General features: G+C 36.6%; 3 protein-coding genes across 5 annotated transcripts in view; 2 read left to right on the top strand and 1 right to left on the bottom strand.

Moving 5' to 3' along the window:
* Positions 1-3,297: 3,297 nt before the first annotated feature.
* On the bottom strand, positions 3,298-9,986 carry MCPH1 (Microcephalin). Of its 2 annotated transcripts, none has more exons than XM_088183605.1 (6): positions 9,863-9,986; positions 9,715-9,802; positions 5,754-6,212; positions 5,050-5,688; positions 3,781-4,044; positions 3,298-3,716 (listed from the first exon to the last, which is right to left on the bottom strand). In XM_088183605.1, exons 1-6 carry the CDS (start codon positions 9,961-9,963, stop codon positions 3,435-3,437), a joined length of 1,833 nt encoding a protein of 610 aa, XP_088039731.1. In that variant the 5' UTR covers positions 9,964-9,986; the 3' UTR covers positions 3,298-3,434. The 2 variants fall into 2 exon arrangements, with proteins under 2 accessions (XP_088039731.1, XP_088039732.1); XM_088183606.1 differs by having other exon boundaries at positions 3,469-3,732.
* A 159-nt stretch (positions 9,987-10,145) lies between these two features.
* Positions 10,146-16,817, top strand: LOC148236271 (deformed epidermal autoregulatory factor 1-like). Its single transcript, XM_088183616.1, has 2 exons — positions 10,146-10,290; positions 13,528-16,817. The coding sequence occupies exons 1-2, from the start codon at positions 10,281-10,283 to the stop codon at positions 14,592-14,594; spliced, it is 1,077 nt and encodes a 358-aa protein (XP_088039742.1). The 5' UTR covers positions 10,146-10,280; the 3' UTR covers positions 14,595-16,817.
* LOC148236272 (hexosaminidase D-like) overlaps positions 10,236-19,257 on the top strand; it is a 50,297-nt gene continuing 41,275 nt past the window's right edge. The window contains exon 1 of one of the 2 annotated variants that reach the window (XM_088183602.1): positions 10,236-10,429. The gene's annotated coding sequence lies outside the window, so the exon portion shown is untranslated. Of the gene's footprint in view, positions 10,548-19,257 lie in introns of both variants that reach the window. The other variant, XM_088183603.1, reaches the window with a different exon arrangement.

Consider the following 19,257-nt stretch of genomic DNA (forward strand, 5'->3'; position numbering starts at 1 on the left):
AGAGGAATTAAATTATGATAATCCGAATTTATTAAAAATAATACGTTTCAAAGCAAATTTTAAAGGAGAAAAAAATGTTAAATTCTATATTTAATATTAATCTGTATTTTTGTCGTATAATCATAATAGTATTTTCTATTTTTTTAATTAATTGTAGGTGCGAATATATATTTCCCCTTTCGTAGAGGGCATAGACAATGCGCTCTCGGATGACTACTCGTCTATGGCCGTCTCTATGGCGGCGAATTCGACAAACAGAGGTGGCTGCGATTGCGGACGGCGATTATAATGAAATGCCGAAGCGCAACAAAATAGCGAATTCGATCGGAGCTGAAGTCCCGGTTCTGTTCGCCACCGAATGCGGCCTCTGTTTGCGACTCTCGGACGAAGTTTCCGACGCGCATTCGCTGCCCTACGTGTTCCGGTTTTGCGATCTGGCGGAGGTGGAGGCGGAGGACTGCGACATCACCGAGAAGCGGAAAGACGAGGTCTCGCAGGCGATGGAGGCTCACGAGTTCGGAGCTTCGTCGAGCGATCTCGACAATCACCATCGAGTCGGCAAACATCTAAAGAGCGTCAGATTCGCTACTCCTACTGCGTTTGACCGTCGAGCGTGATTTTACCAATCGAACTTACCGAAAAAACTTTCAAAATAATCGTAAACCCCTCGAGTGTCAAATTTTGCGATCGTCGGTAAAACAGTTCGGCGCTTTACCGACGCCATTTGTCTTTCGTGCAAAAAATAACAGTTATGTGTTTGTATTTAATGGAAAATGGAAATAAAATACAAATCGACTGCGTGTTATTATTTTATTCTGTTTTGATTTGTATACTTAATTCCAAAAAGTGAGTGCATATAAAAAAGTAAAACATTTTTAATATCTTCGTTGCAGTGTTGCCGCGTTGAAAAAAACATTTCACAGGTTAGATAATAAATCCCCTTTTTTGATTGATAGATTTTATTTGTTCCTATAGTCTATTTATTTTCAAGAGTCAGTGCGCAAGAACACTGTTTAACGCGTAATCAAAATGTGCTCTTAAATTTCTGCCTTGTGATTGGTCGTTCTCAATGAAACGATTGATCTTACGGCGAACGACCAATCACAGGGCAGAAATTTAAAAGCATGTTATGATTACGCATTAAACAATGTTCTTGCGCACTGACTCTTGAAAATAAATAGACTAAAGTAGCAGAAGAAGCGATAATTGAAAAAATATAGGAATTTATGTTTTCACAAAACCTCGGGGTAATTATTTATAGTTGTTTATTGCATCGGCGATATTGCTCGGGAATTAATTATATTTACATCCAATTCGTCAGTACTAGTTCCTCTTTTAAATTTACAAACTATATTGTGAATTAAGTCTCTTTTATACTCTAAATGTAGTATGTATTATTTTTTCTGCTATTGTATGATGTTTATATGTATTTCCACCGTTCCTCATATTTATAATCTTGTTTCTCTAAGTAGGAATAATTTTTTTATTGTTTTCCACATCTTATTCGGGTCATTTTTTATTTAGGGAAAATATAATTTGAATGATAGGCGTTAATATGCCCATTTATTTGTGTATTTATATTGGTTTTATTCTGGTCAAAACTTGGCAGCACTCTGGTAATACTGGCGTGATACGTTCCCTTGGCGTACTCATTTAACCACATTAATCTTCAATAAAATACTATTGCAGCGGCTCAATCTGTGTCTAATTGCCGCCCGTCGCCAAACTAGTTTAAAATATTTATTATTTTTTTATTTATTAACGTAATTCCACATGAGTATAAAATTACTCATTCTGCGGTTACACTTTAATACAATTAATTAATTCGATTTGACAGTTGCGAAATGTCCATTTGCTGTTAAAACCCAAACATTAGTATAGTTTTAAAACTTTCATTAGGTCAAATACAAATTAGGCCAACTCATCTTTCAAGGAAAAATAAGCGGAAGAATTACAAACATTGTAGCGGGGAACGCTCGTTATCGAGCGTTCCCCACTGCAACGGCACGATTTTATTGCCTTTGCCGTAAATTTTTGACTTCTGAGAAAGGATATATGTTTTTTGCGCTCTCCTATTGGTCAAAATTCTGTTTAGATATGCTTTCTTCAATCGATTCTCACTTATTGTAAGTCTTAATATTGTTATAAAAAGTCTCAATATGAACGTTAAACAACAGAACGTTTCCACTGCGACGGCCCAATTTTATTGATTTTGGTGTGGATTCTAAATAGAGTCAGAAACTGACCAGAAAAGTGCATGTCGTTTAATGAAATACTATGAATTTTGATGACATGGAAATAATAGGAAAACGACTACTCACTGGCCAACATTTGCCCCTCTGAAAAAAGCTGGAATGACATTCCTGGAGTTGTTCAGTACTTTAGAAAACATTCATGAGTGTTTCACTTTTTCTAAAATTTCCGGAATATGAATATTCGCTAACAGTAACTTAAATAAGCGTTTTTTTTTTTAATAAGTACACTCGTCGACGCGACTCTAGAAAATTATGTTTTAGTAGGAATGTTGTGGGAAATAAAAATAGCTAATATTTATATTGTCTGATGTACAGGTATCTGAGAAACCTTTTTTGTACTTTTTCTATAAAAAGTGAGTTGGATGTTTTGCTACGTATGGTAATTAAACACATATTGAGCCGCTGCAGTAGTATTTTATTAAGAAATGTATGGTTTTCATAGATATTATAATATATAGGCGACCGGTGCAAGAGGCAGCATCGGCCGCTATAGTTATGTATATATGTATATATAAATGGGCCCCCACGGTTGCATTGTTTGGCAAGCAGGCTGGAGTAGCATGCTCGAGGGTACTGCATACTAGATGAGTATATAAGTAGGTGACCAGATTTAAAAAATATCAAAGGAGGACACTAAAAATAAAAAGCTATCTCAGAAAGTTTTGTTCTAGGAGGATAATACTCATCAAAGGAGGTCGTTTGGTCACCATAATACAAAGGCATGAAATACCCTAGAGCTTCCCGATAGATAAATCCAAACATTTTATTGAATGTCTTCTATATGCTGATGGAATCTGTACTCTTAAAATAGGACACTAATATTGGTTACAACTCTGTGCGAATACTAATAAAATAAATTGTTCCAAATGATAACAGATATTGAAATTAATTTTTTATTAATTCATATTCACATACCTGTATAAAATAGTCTAATATCACATTTTGTATTTAAAAAAAATATAATGATTCATCAATACATAATTACTGTCACACCTGAAATATTGATACTGTTCGAAAACAAATAATGTAAATAAATAAATTATTTATTTAAAATTTTGTAAAAAAATAAATATATTTTAAAATTACATGATGCGTATATACAAAAGTAGATAATTTTATATCAAACTAGATATAAAGTCTGTAAATGACTATCAAATAATCCATTATTATCGTCCAATATTATGGTTCCAAACGATATTTCGACGCAGTCTTATATCTCCCGTGCGTTATGCTGTCCAATATCCATTTCTCGGTCACGCACATTTTATCTGTCACGTTTTCGCCGACGACGAAATCAGCCGATGCGGGTTTTGTGACTATTTTGCCACCGCACAATCTGATCAACTCGATGAGATCTCTACGGGACGGAATGCAAGATTCGCTTATATAGACGGGCCCGCAGTCGACGAACAAGTCCAGACCGTAATCGTCTCCGAAAGTCTGTTTTTGGAAGCGGCTTCTCTGTAATGGACGAAATCTATCGAATCGATATACAGAAATAATTCATACGACGACAGAAACGTACCTGTACAACTCTAGAAAACGCGACTAACTCGTAATGTTCCTCCGCCAGCCAATGTCCAGCAACGGCCGACTCTATCATCCAACTTTTATCTAATATCCAACATCCCCTCGCGATGCCTTTCAACAAATTTATGGTGCGTTTCGGTTCTCCGGCTACGACATGCGTTGTGTGTTCGTTCACTGATGATTTAAGGACGAAGCCACCTAATCTCGATATAAGCTCTTTCAGATACATTGTTTCTTGTGAATGTAAAAACGTGCTCACCTGAAACGATACAATTGCAATCAATTATTGGTATCTATTATATTAGTTTAACCCTCTTGATGCCAGACCTATTTAGGTTGTATACGCCAAACATTACAATTGTTATATGATTTTAAAAAAATATTTATTAAATTGTTACTTTTTAAATGATTTCAATATTTTTTTAATTTTAATCACTGTGGATTGTTATAACGAAATTAAACATATTTTATACAATTAGGAATACTACAAAGATAAGAAAAAAAAACAACTCGATTTCTTTGGCTTGTATTTTTCGGGCCAGATTTTTAATACGGTTGGGGTCAAAATATAAGCGGCCTGAATAAATATTAGGTGGTCAGAATGTATATTACATGGTTAGAATTTAAATTGGACCTGTCAGATTTATATTAAACGGTATGAATTATTTTTTTCAGTCGGCAATAATGTTGTTATTGCTGTAATGCTGAAGATTGGTACAACTGGTCGATCTGTCATTCACATGTCAGCAGTTACATCCTGAGATTGATCTTTCACACAAACAGGGAACTATTCCAGAAAATATGTAGAGTCTACAAGAAAACAATATCGAGAAAAAGAATATTCAACGATAATCGTGGGAACATCTAATTGACCACAATTAAATGTTCCCACAAACAACAGATTTGAAGCACCGATTGAATAAGAAAAAGAAGTACCAAATAAATAATAATACTATTGGCAATATGGGTACATGTCGTAAAAAACATAAAACTGTTGACCCATGACAAAAAAATGAAATAAAAATCATTGGCAACTCTCGGCAAAATTCAATTAAAAGATGGAACCATTTATTGTTCCGTCTTTTAATTGAATTTATATTATTTATAATTTATATCGATAATGAAGGATTACTCAAAAAAGGCACAAGGATATGACCTAAATACAGAAAAATGAATTACATTTATATTTAATGCCATAACCGTGATCTTCTTCATAAAAGGACACTCGATCTGTATTTATTACGAAGCTGAAAGTTTTACTAACCAAAGTAGCTTTGTTGTTAGCGTTTTTTCTTGTTTTTTTAATCGGGAAGCTTTGGAGAGACGTGGACTTCTGTGGAAATATGTTACGTCTAATATCATCTACAGTTTCGCGATCTTTTCTGTTAGGCGCTTGAACATCTTTGGTATTTTGTAAATTTTTATTTCCTCTTCGCGGGCAATCGTAAGGATTCGGCAACACCGGTAGATCCTTTTGCGACAGAGACGAGTCGTCGGTGAGATTCACGAAGCTCGTGTCAAGAGGACGTTTAGCGAATAGCCTCCTTTTTACGGGCGATTTTTCGATCTCTCCTATGGAAGAAATGGACAGATCGCTCGCGGTTTTGCTATCCTCGCTCTCCGGAGTCTCATCTATTGTTACGCTAGGTTTTAAACGTTTGCTCGGCGAAGTCAATTTATCCGATTTTAAAGAATCATCTGTGCTTAGATGCAAGCGAAGAGAAGTCGAAGAAGAGCTGTCGTTTGATTCCTCGGCCTCGCCCGAGCGTTCGCACTCCACGGGCGGTCGATCCTCTGGGTTGATGTTCAGATTTTCCATGTTGGAGACGATGGTGGAAGCTTTCGTCTTTCTGACGATCGATTGGGCGCTCTCGTCATATTCGAAATGTTTAGATTGATATTCCTGAAATTTAAATATGCATCGTTGTAACTTTAATTTGGTAACCGAAAAAACAAACAAAATCTCACCAAGAATCGCCTGAAGACCCTCGGAGAGTGACTGTACTCGCTTTTGGTGTAAACCGGAAAGAGTTTTTCGCACATCTTGGTCTTTGAATTTTTGCATGCTTCGACCCAAAGGACGGAAACCAAGTGTACGTTTAAAAGTTTAGCTCTTTTTAAAGTTGCCATCGAGCCGTTCTTGAAGACGATGTGAGTGACTTGGTTGACGAAGGTGTCGCAGACCGTGGCACCCATAGAGAGCAATATGGTCTTAAAAACGGCCGTTCTCTTTTTGTTGGGAATTTCGATATAAGCCACGACCCCTGCGAGGATCTGCTTCTTTGCCAGCTTGCGCTTGTCTTTTTCGAGTTTCTTTTCGAGACTGTCGTCGCTCAGTTGAGACGAGTTCTTCAGTTTCTCCCATTCTTTCTTCAGTCTGTTTCTTGCGTCTTTCACCGATTCGGGTTTGTCTTTCACGTTCGAATTCTGAAATATGCAAATACGAAATAATCAAATTTAATGTATATTTTGAAAGTTACTTTCTATTATAAGAATATTTGTGTAAATTTAAACATTAATCAAATAGTACAATTTAACGCATTTTTAAAAAAATATTTTTACTGAGATAATAAAGGTTTTAAAATACTTTGTGATTCCAATTACTTAATAAAAGTGATGCGAGGTTATATAAAAGTGGATAAAAAATAATATAATACAATGTGTGAAGAATGACAAAGATGTAAGAAAAAGAAAAGATATTGAAGAACAACAGACGAAATACGAACAAATAGAAGAAATTCAAAATAAACCAATTATGGCCAGAGGTTGTATCTGATAAAATGATTCGAGTATTTTTTAATTGTTAAACCTTGCAATTCAATGTCACTTAAAAGTAGAAAATAAAAACAGATATAAGACGAAATTTAGAAATATTTCAATGAATATTTTTTATTGTTAAAGGTCAATGGTAAGAATTTCACGAATGGTTAATTTTTCCAGAAATTACTAAATATGATTATTGTTATGTGTATAATTTTTTTCGCATAGTATTATTCAATTTATGATGGGGTATAACAAGTTGAAAAATTTAAATAGCGCGTTAAAGGAACACTAGCATTCAAAAGATCATTTTTCCTCAAAAATGTTAAACTTAAAATATTATTAACAGCTGGGCGCGTTGATTATAAATTGTTCTAGCAAATTGATACGGAACAAAAATATTTGCGAAATGAAAAAATTGCGAAAAAATAAATTTGATATGGAACAAAAATAAGAATCGTAGCCACGGTAAAATTATTAGCCAGTTCAGGTCTGGCATTTCGGGGACATGATGGTGTGGACTTTCATAGAAAAATTAAATTTGACCTCTTTTGTGACTAGATAAAATTCTATGGTCTTCGAATGTATTCGTTAATCCCTAATCTGTGTTTTCTTTCTATATAGTATTTACTTATTTAGAAACTATATGGTGGTAGTGAACTATAAAAATAAAATTTGGCAATAATGCGTTAATAAATGTCACCGGTTTATCATCGTAATACTGATTTGAAACAAGTTTATTTAGGTAAGATGTTTTTATCGTTTTTTATTATTATATAAATAATAAAATATCTTTTATTATTATGTATACTTAGACTTTACTACAACGTGAGATAGTATTAGTATGACAATATTTTTCAATTACCGTGTGCTAGGTTATATTTTATTGTTCTGTACACAAGGGTGTACAATGGGTATCTGACCGTCGACCAAAATTTCAGGCGATGATATACTGAATCTTGATACACTGTTTTTGAATGATAAAATGTTCAAAGTGAGTTTTTCATGAAAATTTGTCTGTGGATGTGTCTATGATTAAATACTTTGGCCGTCATTCCGCCAAACAATTTATTATGGGAAAATCTGTGCGGTTCGACTATCGGAATTGGGCTCAAAACTCAAATATGCGAGAATGTGTCAACCCAGATGAAAGAATATTAATAACCTTGAGGTAAGTAAAACACTTATTTTACAAAATAATTATTTATTTGTGTTATATTGACAAATGAAAAAATATTATTGAATCATAAAATTATCTAAAGTAGTAATATTTTGAGAATACTGTGTATTTGGTAATGCATTTATATTTGAAGCAGAATAATTAGTATAAGGTATGGAGGAATATGTTTGGGAAGTGTATGAATCGACGGAGTTAATTGGTGAATAATTTTTATATTGATTCAATTGTGATTGAGTAGCCGAATGCGTTAGTTTCTTCCAGAAGCAGTAACACTTTTATTCTAAACGCGCTCATTTGATCGTCATCAAGTTTCTGTACGTCAGATAACAAGCTAAGAAGAAACATTTTTCGGGGATCTTCCTCCCTAGATTTTCTATTTTGTAGCCACTCTATAAAAGCTTTATCAGCTTCGTTATTGATTGGTTTAATTTTTGTTTTGGGCTTTTTGAATGGCGATCTCTTCATCTGGCTACCATTTTCTATACCAATTTCTTCCGCAACATTTCTTTTGGAATTTTCTTCATAAAGCGCAGTTTCGTCATTTTGTATTAGTTCTGGAGGATTTTGTATATTCTCTCTGTCTTCCGTGTGAATAACCGGTTTGACATATGGTAAGACAAACTGCATGTCGTCATGCAAATAGTATTTTTTTTTGTTGGTTGCCGAACCTAGCGTTTGGTTTCAAACTTCTTACAAATCCATTTCTGATATTTTTCCATTTCTCTACACTCATTCACTGTAACAAATGAAAAAATATTCTTTAACCACAATATATATTTAATTTTCAGGTATTTAGCTACAGGAGTTATATTTTTCTAGAGGAGAATGTACAGTACAAGAATAGTATCGGTAACGACAAAAGTAATATGGAATGCACTGAAAGGTACATACATGCCAATAATCTATACCAACCACGGATGAATGGAAAGAAATTGCAAAAAAGTATAGTGAACTTTGGAATCTTCCCAATTGTTTGGGGTTGATTGATGGAAAACATATAAGAATTCATTAATTTCCGAACAAAGGTTCAGCCAACTACAATTATAAAGGTTATCATTCAATTATTTTGTGATGCAGATGGATATTTTACCAGCATAGAATGTGGATTCGCTGGACGAAACAGTGACGGGGACGTGTTTCGAGTTTCAGCTCTTGGACAATGGTTAGAAAGAGAAGGCCTGAACAATCCAACTGTTGCAACACAATTGCCTAATGATGAAATGGGAAATCTTTTTCCTTACTACTTTGTCGCGGACAATGCATTTCCTTTGAGAAAAAAAAGAATGAGACCAATAAGAATTTTTAATTATAGATTAAGTCGCAGACGAAAAGGTGTTGAATGTTGGTTTATTGTGGCAGTGGAATCATTGTATAGTCGAATAATATTTTTTTAGCAAAATAAAAGAAAATAAAACTTACCTGGGCAATTTATTTGATTTGCAAGATTACTATTATAAAGACACTGGTGCTTTTCGACGATCCGAACAAATTTAGTAGCTGAATTTGCAATTGTTTCCTACACATCCACGCAGTTCGATATGCTCGGGCGTCTGACATGCTTGACGACTGTAGTCATGAAGCAGCTCCGTCGACGGTGTTTCGTTAGTTTATATCAGGGCTGTGGAGTCGGAGTCGGAGTCGGAGTTGGAGTCGGAGTCGGAGTCGTGAAAAATGAGCGACTCCGAGCATTTTTTAAATTATGAAATTTATGAATTTTTAATTGCGTAATAATGAATGTGTATAGCGTATGAATATTAAACGTGTAGAGAAACACCAAAAATACCTGATAAAATTAAACTTTTTTGAGTCGGAGTCGAAGTCGGAGTCGGAGTCGGAGTGGAGTCGTGTTGTTGGTAAATATCGGAATCGGAGTCGGAGTCGGAGTCGTGTTTTTTTTTAACGACTCCACAGCCCTGGTTTATATGTACGCAGCAAGCAGGCGTACAATGACGAATACGCGTCTAATAATAAACCAGCAGAAATTATTACCTTTTTGAAGTCCGTCGTCGCCACGGACAGAGAGCTTCGGGTCGGGGTTCTGCATGAAGCGTCTCGGTTCGAAATGTTCATCAACGGCCTGAGAGAAGAAAGAGCATGTTACCGATACTGTTGGCGATTATTTTTGGCGAAGGCGAACCTGAACTGCTCGTTGACCAGCGACTGGGCCCTGGCCAAGAGGGACTCCACGTCTTCGCTTTCCGTCCCCGAAGCGACGACATCGACATCGTTGGAACTCATCGGTTCGAACGTCAGACGGTGTTGCCACAGTAGAAAACTAGAAAACTAGAAAACGTCGGAGCCGTTTTCTAGTGTGTAAATTAAATACGAATCGTTGAATTATTCACGAAATGGTGTAATCGTTTATGGCTAATTTTGAATAGTAGCATTTAAGTAATTTTAAATAAAATTTTGGTTTCGACAGTTTGACAGGTGCGCGTTCGCGAACGCGCCCTCGGCGTCGGAGTCGACCGACAGCTGCCGAGACCGCCGGAGCCGAGCCGACCCCGGCCGAATCCGCCCGACGCCGACGCCGACGGTGCAGTCGCGCGCCCGTCATGCCCATCGGTACATATTGTCACTGTTGTTTTCGTCCGTTTACTGTCGTTACTGTCGCCTGTCGTCGCGCGGATCGATACGTTTCGCCGGCCATGTCCTCCGCGTCGTCCTCCGTCGGTTGAGCGGTTGAGCGCTCGAGCGGTCCAAGGTAAGCCCGGGGGCGGGTCTCGCTCCCGGACCCGGACCCGGACCCGAACCCGGACCATCGATCCCCCTTGCATAACTTTTTATTAATCGATTATCTTTACAAATCAACAAATTTACAGGTATTGTTTGTGTTTTAATTTATTAGCATTTTATTTTTAAATTCTACAATTTAAAACTATTCAATTTAAATTGTACACATACGTATCTTTCTGAAAGCATAAATACAACTAGAATACTCGAAATCGGGGTATTCTAGTTGTATTTATGCTTTTGAATTTGGCCACAAATTTAATGAAAAACTAGCAATTTTAATTATCTCCCTCCCAGAAAACCAGAAATTCTCGAGTTATTCCTCAAAAAATATTTAAAAATACAGTTGATATATATTTTTACTTGTGATAATATAATTTATCTGCCAGGTATTAGTCAAATTAAACGATTTCAACTTTTCTATACCTAGTAATATGTACATTAACATAATCATTATGGTTTATTTACATGCGACGTATAAATGTGTATTTTTACCGTTGAAATTATATTTTCATTAGTGAAATCCAAATACATTTTTACCACTAGATATATTTCTACTAGCAAAAATATTATTTAACTGAAAGGTGCTAGTGAAATTATTTGTTGCTCTAAAATGTATATTAAACTCAATTTGACAGTTGCGAAAGCTCCATTTGCTGTTCAAACCCAAACTCAACTTGACCTAATAAAAGTTCTAAAACTAATTATAGTTTAAGAACTTGAATTAGGTCAATTCCGAAATACAAACTAAGCCACCTCATTTTTAAATATGATAACTATCCTTACTATGGACTTTTTATATTAGAGCATTGGTCAAAGTATATTCAAAACGAATTTTGGTCAATAGGAGGGCATTGAATATGAACGTTTCCACTGCGACGGTATGACTTTTAACTTGGATCCTTAACAGGGATTTGGAAGGGGGGGGGGGTATTTGTTCCTCCTTTAATTTTGCTAGAAAAATGCATCTCATTTATTGAAATACTATGAAATTTAATGAAAACGAAATATTAATAAAAACGGTCTTTTGCCCCCCGGCACGATTTTATTGCTTTTGACGTGGATTTTTAACTTCCGAGAAGTGATAATTCTTTTTTTTGCGCTATTTTATTAGTTAAAATTCGGTTTAGATATGCTTCATTCGATTCTCACTTATTGTATGTCATAATATTGTTATAAAAAGTAATAATAGAGGGTTTCCACTGCGACGGTGATTTTATTGCTTTTGACGTGGAATTTTGACTTCTGAGAACGGATACGTGTTTTTTGCACTCTCCTATTGGGTAAAATTCGGTTTAGATATGCTTTGTTTTAACTGTCGTCGGTGAGTCAGAATGAAAAGTCGGAAATGTTCATCCACATCGAACGATCGCCTATTTATATTACGACGTTAGTTTGCGTTACGTCTTTTTTATTACCATTTTAGGCAAAGTGTCGTTACGAAATTTGTCCGAGTGAAAGTGTATAAATTGAACGAGGCCTTTATCCGAATTAGAACGGCTTCAAAAGTACTTCTAAAACGAGAACTTTCTTGACAAATATTCGCTCAAAAGTCAAATATTTGTTTTATAAGTCGACCGCCGTGGAAAATAAATTCACATAAAAGTCAACTAAATATATTAACCGTAACTTTAAATTGTTTTTAAATCATTGTAGAGTATAGGATATAATCAACACAACAACTTTAAAATATATCAACAATATATCACAATGATATAGTACGTAAATTGGTATCATTGCAGACTCATGAGAAAAGCCATTTTCGATAAGAAAAAGTCGAGGTACAATTGTGTATATGCAGTATAGTGAAAATTCTGAATATTTTACTCATCTTTAGATATATTATATTTCGACCGTTTTGCATATTAACTGATAATTTCCTCAAAGATTATTGCGATATATAAAATTAAGAAGTTTTACTGATTCTTAGCAATTAATTAATTATTTAACGGAACTTTAGTATCGATTTGGTCTCGCAGTGAAAATATTTTATTAATTTAATTTCAGCGAAATAAAAATTACAAACACTCAATCTGCGTAAATTATTCGCTGTTATCTGAATTTTATACGTGTGTAGGCGCAAATCCAGATGCAAAATACGCCAAAGGGAGCCATAAGAAAAGCCCAAAAACTGCGAACGCCGACGAATCGATAATTCCTGGTCTTCGGCCACACTTTAACTCGCAGAAGCGATGCACAGGCTTTACCTTATCTCCAACGCTTTCAGTCTCTTCAATTTTTTTTACTACGTTGGTAATTGTACACATAATTTTCCCATGAGTTTCGCCAAAAAATTTACAAAAAATGAAATTGAAGAAATAGCAAGCAATACACCCAAAATCAGCGTGTGATTTACACTACCAAGAACATATTTTCTTCTTCTTTTGATGTCATTTTTCCAGAAGTTGGTGACCGCCTTGTGAATCCATGTATCCTGCTTGATCTTTTGCTGCACGACCGAAACATATTCATATGTTTTTTGATATTGCGATATGCAGAAGCTTAAATTTTGTACCTTGGATGTGTGTCTGAGATACTCCATCTTCATCCGCTTGATGGTAGAAAGAAGTTCTCGACCGCGTCCTATATCTAGCATACGCATATAAAGCTATATTTTAATTATATTATTAAAGTCGTCTGGCATGAAGTAAGCGCTCATTTGCGAGACCAGCTTTAAATTTTAAAAACAGGCTTGTAGCAATTTCGTTGTAGACTTTAACCTCTTCGCCGGGGGTCCATGTCTTCGTTTATCTAACTATCCAGGTATTTTAAACGCTTTACCCTTTCAATTCCCCGTTTTATTTTAAGCTTACCACGGGAAAATAAATATTGTTTTATTGCTGTTTTTATGTTGTCTATCTTTATGGCAAACATCTTGCTTGAATTGGTATTTGCGATTCTATCTCGAGTAGGTTTTATCGCACCTTTCTCCGCACCGGTGCCCGCTCCTTTTTCGCTCGACCCAATCGTGGACTGGCCTTCTTATTCGACTCCGCCGGAAAGTATCGATCCCCGCGGCGCCGTCGCTCGTTTCCGACGCGCATATACGAGATGTTCTGTGTTCGAAAGGTTCCAGCGACGACAGCATGGACGAGAGCGCTATCTTGGCCGACGAGGAGGACCACAGCGAGCAGAGGCGCGATCTGCTCACCTTGCCTATCTCATTCAACGTCGACTCCTTGGACGAGTTCAAGCCGATCCTCTGCGTGGACAACGGCTTCGCGTCTCCGTCCGAGTCGGACCTGGCCAAAGCCACGCACATCGTAATCCAGCAATCGGAAGCCTCCACCAGCAGCAGTCCTTCTTGGGCGGAAGCGGCGGCCATGCCGGTGCTCCCCGTGCGCTGCAAGAACACCTCGGCGGAATTCCACAAGGCTAAGTTCGGCTCGGGGAGTCGCGGCAAGTGCATCCTGGTCGGCAAGGAATGGAGCACTCCCATAGAGTTCGAAGCGCTGTGCGGCAGGGGCTCGTCCAAGGACTGGAAGCGCTCGATCCGCTTCGGAGGACACAGCATCCAGACGCTCATCGACGAGAACGTGATCACTCCGCACGCGACCAGCTGCACGTGCGCCAACTGCTGCGACGACCTTTCTGTGGCGGGTCCCGTGCGCTACTTCATCCGCAACAAGAGGAGGCGCAGGAGCTACTGGAACTGTGAGTGTAAGAAGAAAAAGTCCAGCAGCGCCGAAGAGAGCGACGCCGACAAGCCGCACAAGTGCTTCCACGCGAGGAAGGAGGAGGCATGGCAGAGCCTCACCGACGGACTGGACGCGGAGGAGGAGTGCTTGCCGTCTAAGGTGGTCGACGTCCTCCGCACCGAAGAGCCGGAAGACTCGTCGGACGAGGCGACGCTCAAAGAACTGGAGGACCTCGGCGAAAAGGCGGCCAAGATCTACGCAGAGTTGCAGAAGGTGGTCGCGCAAGCGGAGAAGATAGTAATCAAAATGGCGCGGAAGGAGCGCCCCCCTGCGGAGAGCCCCAAAGAAGACTCGTTTAGGAAGTGCGCCAACTGCGGCAGAGAAGCGACGGCGGAGTGCTCTCTGTGCAGGCAGACGCCGTACTGCTCCACGTTTTGCCAAAGGAGGGATTGGAGCGCCCACCAGGAGAAGTGCGTCCGTGTCATGGTCATAGTTTAACTCCTGAGAAGCGCAAGATACGAGATACTATTTTTGAGATAAAACGCGCGATTTTATTAAAAACTAATGAAATCTCGCTGTGATGCCAATTAAAGATTAAACTATTATATTATTTTTATATAAAAATTTTCGCCAAATAAATATATAAACTTTGACTCGACCATTATGCTGGTAATATTGTAATAATATGTATTATAAAAAAATGTCACAAAGATATGATATAGTTACAAAATTCACCGCCAGCAATTTACCGCTAGCAGTTAATAACAATTTAAAGCCTGCAAATGAGCGCTGGAATCGCCGGGCAATAATCTATATTAGGGGTACCGGATCCATTATTTTTTAAATTAAATAATTATTTTTTTTACAATTTATTCCAAAATATAATTACCCTTATTTTCTATAACTTATCTCATCTTTCTGTCAATTTTTCAATCCCTTGTAGAAACTTGCCAGTTTTGAATTAAAAATAAATAATTAGTGGTTTTCCATATCACTCACACTATTATTCCCCCCCCCCCCTTTAATGTGTGTTCCATGCACCTAAATAGGTAATACTCCGTAGGAGCAAGGTCTAATGAATACGCAGGATGCTTTAAAACCTCCCAAACTCTCATCACGTGTCATTTTTGTCTTGTGAGGGCGTGCATTGTCGTGCAGAAGACTCACTCGCTTTTGAACCAAATTCAGACGTTTATTTTTTAACTTCTCGTTCAACTTTGTCAATTGTTAACAGCGTGGGAGAGTGAAGGACCTCGTTCGAGCTTGAATTCCCAGGCTCCTGAGAGGAAGCAAAACTCTGTGAGCACCCAGCTGAGGTAGCGTCCTTTGGACTACTTAGTAGTAGTACTACGGGGATGGATCTCGCTCATCCAGCTCTTAAAAGCTGGATGCCGCCCATTGGGTTAGACTCGTAGCTGTTTAGTACTGATAACGGCAGTGGTTCTTGAAATGGATGCCTAAAGTAGTCGCTCTGTTGATAATAAACTTCTGCAGTAATTGTTAAGCCCGGTTTTAGTAATTCATAATGCAGTGTCCCTTGCATATCCCACCAAACGCACAAAATAACTACGAAGTGTCATTCCTGGTTTAGGGGTTGGAACAGGTACTTGGTTCTTCGAAAGCCATTATTTTTTCGTGTCATATTATCGTACACTATCTACTTCTCATACCCTGTTATGATTTGAGATAACAACGGATCGAGTTTTTGCCTCGACTATAGCGAAATGCACATGTTCAACCGCTTGTCTTTGTTGTCACCGAACAGTGCGTGCGGGATTCAAATACCAACCCTGTTTATTTAAAAATTATATTCATACTATTGAAAATACAACTTTATCCATTTGCTGTTCAAACCCAAATCAAACCTAATAAAAGTTCTAAAACTACTAGTTTTTTAACTTTTATTAGATTAAACGTTTTGGTTTCAACAGCAAATGAACGTTTCGCAGTTGTATAATTGAGTTTCATAGACATTTTAAAACAGCTTATAATTTAAACATCTTAATCTCCTCAGAGCTGGATTTGCGTTTTTCGTAGAAAAAATAGGGGCATGAAAAATATTTTTTTTGTAATTTTATTTATTTAGTACATTTACCCTTTCACTGCGTTAGACGTCTCTAGATGTCACGGTGAACAATTCTCAGGCGCGGATGACGTTCTTAGCCGTCATAAACTTTTGAACCTTATATAATAGTTATTTAGTTGTAATTTATGTATAAATTGTTTCTGCGATCTGTAAACTGATAGCGATTAATTGCTGGTGGTAAATTGCTGGCGATAAATTTTCCAAGACTAATTTTTTTAGATATCATTGATTTTTTCTTGCTTTAACAAATTACATAAAAACCATAGTTATGCCTAGTTAATTTTGAATCTGTTTGGATTCTACATATCAAGTCGCTGAATGATTGAAATATAATATAATCCGCACATCGGTGACTCGACTTATGAAACCGCTTAAAAATCTTCAAATTTAATCAGTTAAGAAAACGAACGAAGACGCATCTACTGCAGTTGTACCTCTTTTTTTTTTATCTAACACCATTTTTAATATTTGGCACAAACGGTGTCACCTACGTATGTGCAAGATTATATTTTAGCGACTTGAGTCGGTTTTTACGCATGTACTAATTTTGTCAATTAATTAAGCTGCATGCAAATAAAGTCACGTTTAAACTAGTTATTTTTTTTAAATAATGCATACATAAGTTGGTGTAAAAATGATGAAATCGATTATAAAAAAGTAAACGTATGCTAGTAAAAAATAGTAACAGCAATATATTATATATTTACATCATTACAGTAAGAAAAAAATAGTTATTATACAGAATGTATATACTCTACAAAAAATATAATTAATAAAAAAATTAATGCAACTGATATCAGCGTATACGTTTAGTTATTATATCTTTGTGACAAAATAAGTGTGAAATTGTCATACAGGGACGTTAGAGATTTTTCGAAAAATACAATAATTATTTTTTTATAGTAGTAAAATGTAAATTATTATTACATATATTTAAAATTTTTACCAAATTTCTCTTTTCACGGTATGACGATTCCGTTCCGAATGAATGGTTTTATTTGTTTATTTACTTAATTTTTAATAACGATTTGTAGCAAATGTGAAAAATATGCCGGTCCAAGACTAATGCACATTTTTCACGAGCGTCATGCACAAATCTTATGGATTTAAAATATTATAAGCCCTCCGAGAATTTTATGTTTAACTTAATTATATTTAACTATAAGAGATTTTATTAAATAATAGGTATACTTATACGTTTTTCGATTATTAGACAATTTGATAGATTTACGAGTAAGTTATAAATAAATATGCTTAAATCTAGTGTCGTTTTTTATTCGTACCCATTTTATCGAATAAAAACTCGCCGACAGGATTCCTTCGGACCTTCGGTCCAATTAGCAAAAGTGGCGAAAGAAATTTCGAACCCGACGACATTTGAAAACCTGTCGTGGACGACGAGCCGCAGATTCTCGAGATGGAAGCGTTCTTTTTTAAGATCGCCCTTTGTTATATTCTTTGTGCTTCCGATAGCTGGACCGTCTCTACTTACAATTACCGATGGTAAATCCTAAAAAAAGCGCTATCTAAATTTGACTATCTTCTACGGAGTCGAAAGGAAGAATCGAATCGAATATCTATAATACATAGTATATTTTAACATACACTTATACATTATACTGATTTATTTAATCCCAAAAATTAAGCTTCTTGACTATTATTTATATATAATTTATTTAGATTATACATTGTACCCGTTCCAGATGTTGGGACCACTAACTTAAAAAAACACAATAATGCAATGACAGAAAAATATTTTGCTCTATCCCTGTAATTAGTATTTAGTTAATTTGTCTCTATTGTAAACCACGCAACACCAATGGATCTCAACTTATTTTTAATCGAACATAGTAATATGACAATTCCAGGTACAATGGTTAGAAATTACTGAAATTAGTAATCATAATATTTATCAAGGTAATGTGTGAGAAAGTGGGTTTGTAAAATAGTTGAAGCCTGTATTGTCCCTAATTTATATGAACCTAGAAACAGTTAAATACTTATGAAACAGTCTTATGTTGCAAAAAGGTTTATCTATTTCCCCCGAAGGATTCGGTCAGAAACGTCCTAATATTTGGTCAGTATCTACGATTGATTTGCGTATTTTTTACGTCAGCGTTTCTAATTTCATTGTCAAAATTCACACTTGCAAGTCAAATATTTACATTGCAAACATCTTCAATGTTACAATGACGACGAACGACCTAACGTGTCGTAATTGGAGATTCTTCTCCAGTGCCTCGTCCGCATTTCGACAGGACATTAAAAAATTAAAATGGCGTCGGTCATAAAAATACTTATTGCCTGAGCATTTGGACTGGTCTCGCGCGCATGGAACACCTCAGCTCCGAGACCTTCATTCCTGGCGATCCGACTCTTTCTTAAAATAATTACAAGTGTTTTATTTTCTAAAATCTAAAATATATTATAACCATTAAGCAAATAATTTGTATGATAAGTAAGGCAGGATTAAAGTATGATTATGCCGATGGTAGCGATACTGATGATGAATTATCACAATATGAAGATGTGAGTGAGAGATTAGCGTTTGCTACAAACAAGGTTTATAAAAGTAAACTTTTCAGTTCGAAAATATGCGTTACAAAAATATGCAAAAAAAATGTGTAATCGCTAATTTGGTTTGAAAGACTAACGATGAATACGGTGTGAACGAGTTTGATGCCTGCACTACACTCTCTGGAAGTTGGTTAAGGTTGGCCAAGGACGGAGAATATAGTGGGTTACTTCGGTCGAACTCGGTTCTGCCCGCTCTAAAATCTCTCTGAAGTTGTCAGAGGTTATCGAGAACGGGAGGTAAAGATTCAGTCGACTTGGTCAGCTTCGAGCGCTTCCGAACATTGTCGTCAAACGGACCGAAGTCAAAGAAACCGAAGTTGGAGCTGTTCTTTCGAGCGCGAGCGGTGAGATACTTCCCCTTTAGCTCTCTCACGTGTTAAGTGACGAGAGTGAGAGAGATAATGATATGGTGTTTCGCAAACTGAGATAGAACGAGTAACTCGCTTCAATTTCAGTATGCACGTAGGCGTCTTATGGTTAACACGCATGTCGAGCGCT

This window comes from Plectrocnemia conspersa, unplaced genomic scaffold (assembly GCF_051122295.1).
Source record: "Plectrocnemia conspersa isolate PC_06_02 unplaced genomic scaffold, ASM5112229v1 ptg000003l, whole genome shotgun sequence".
Classification (NCBI taxonomy): Eukaryota; Metazoa; Arthropoda; class Insecta; order Trichoptera; family Polycentropodidae; genus Plectrocnemia; species Plectrocnemia conspersa.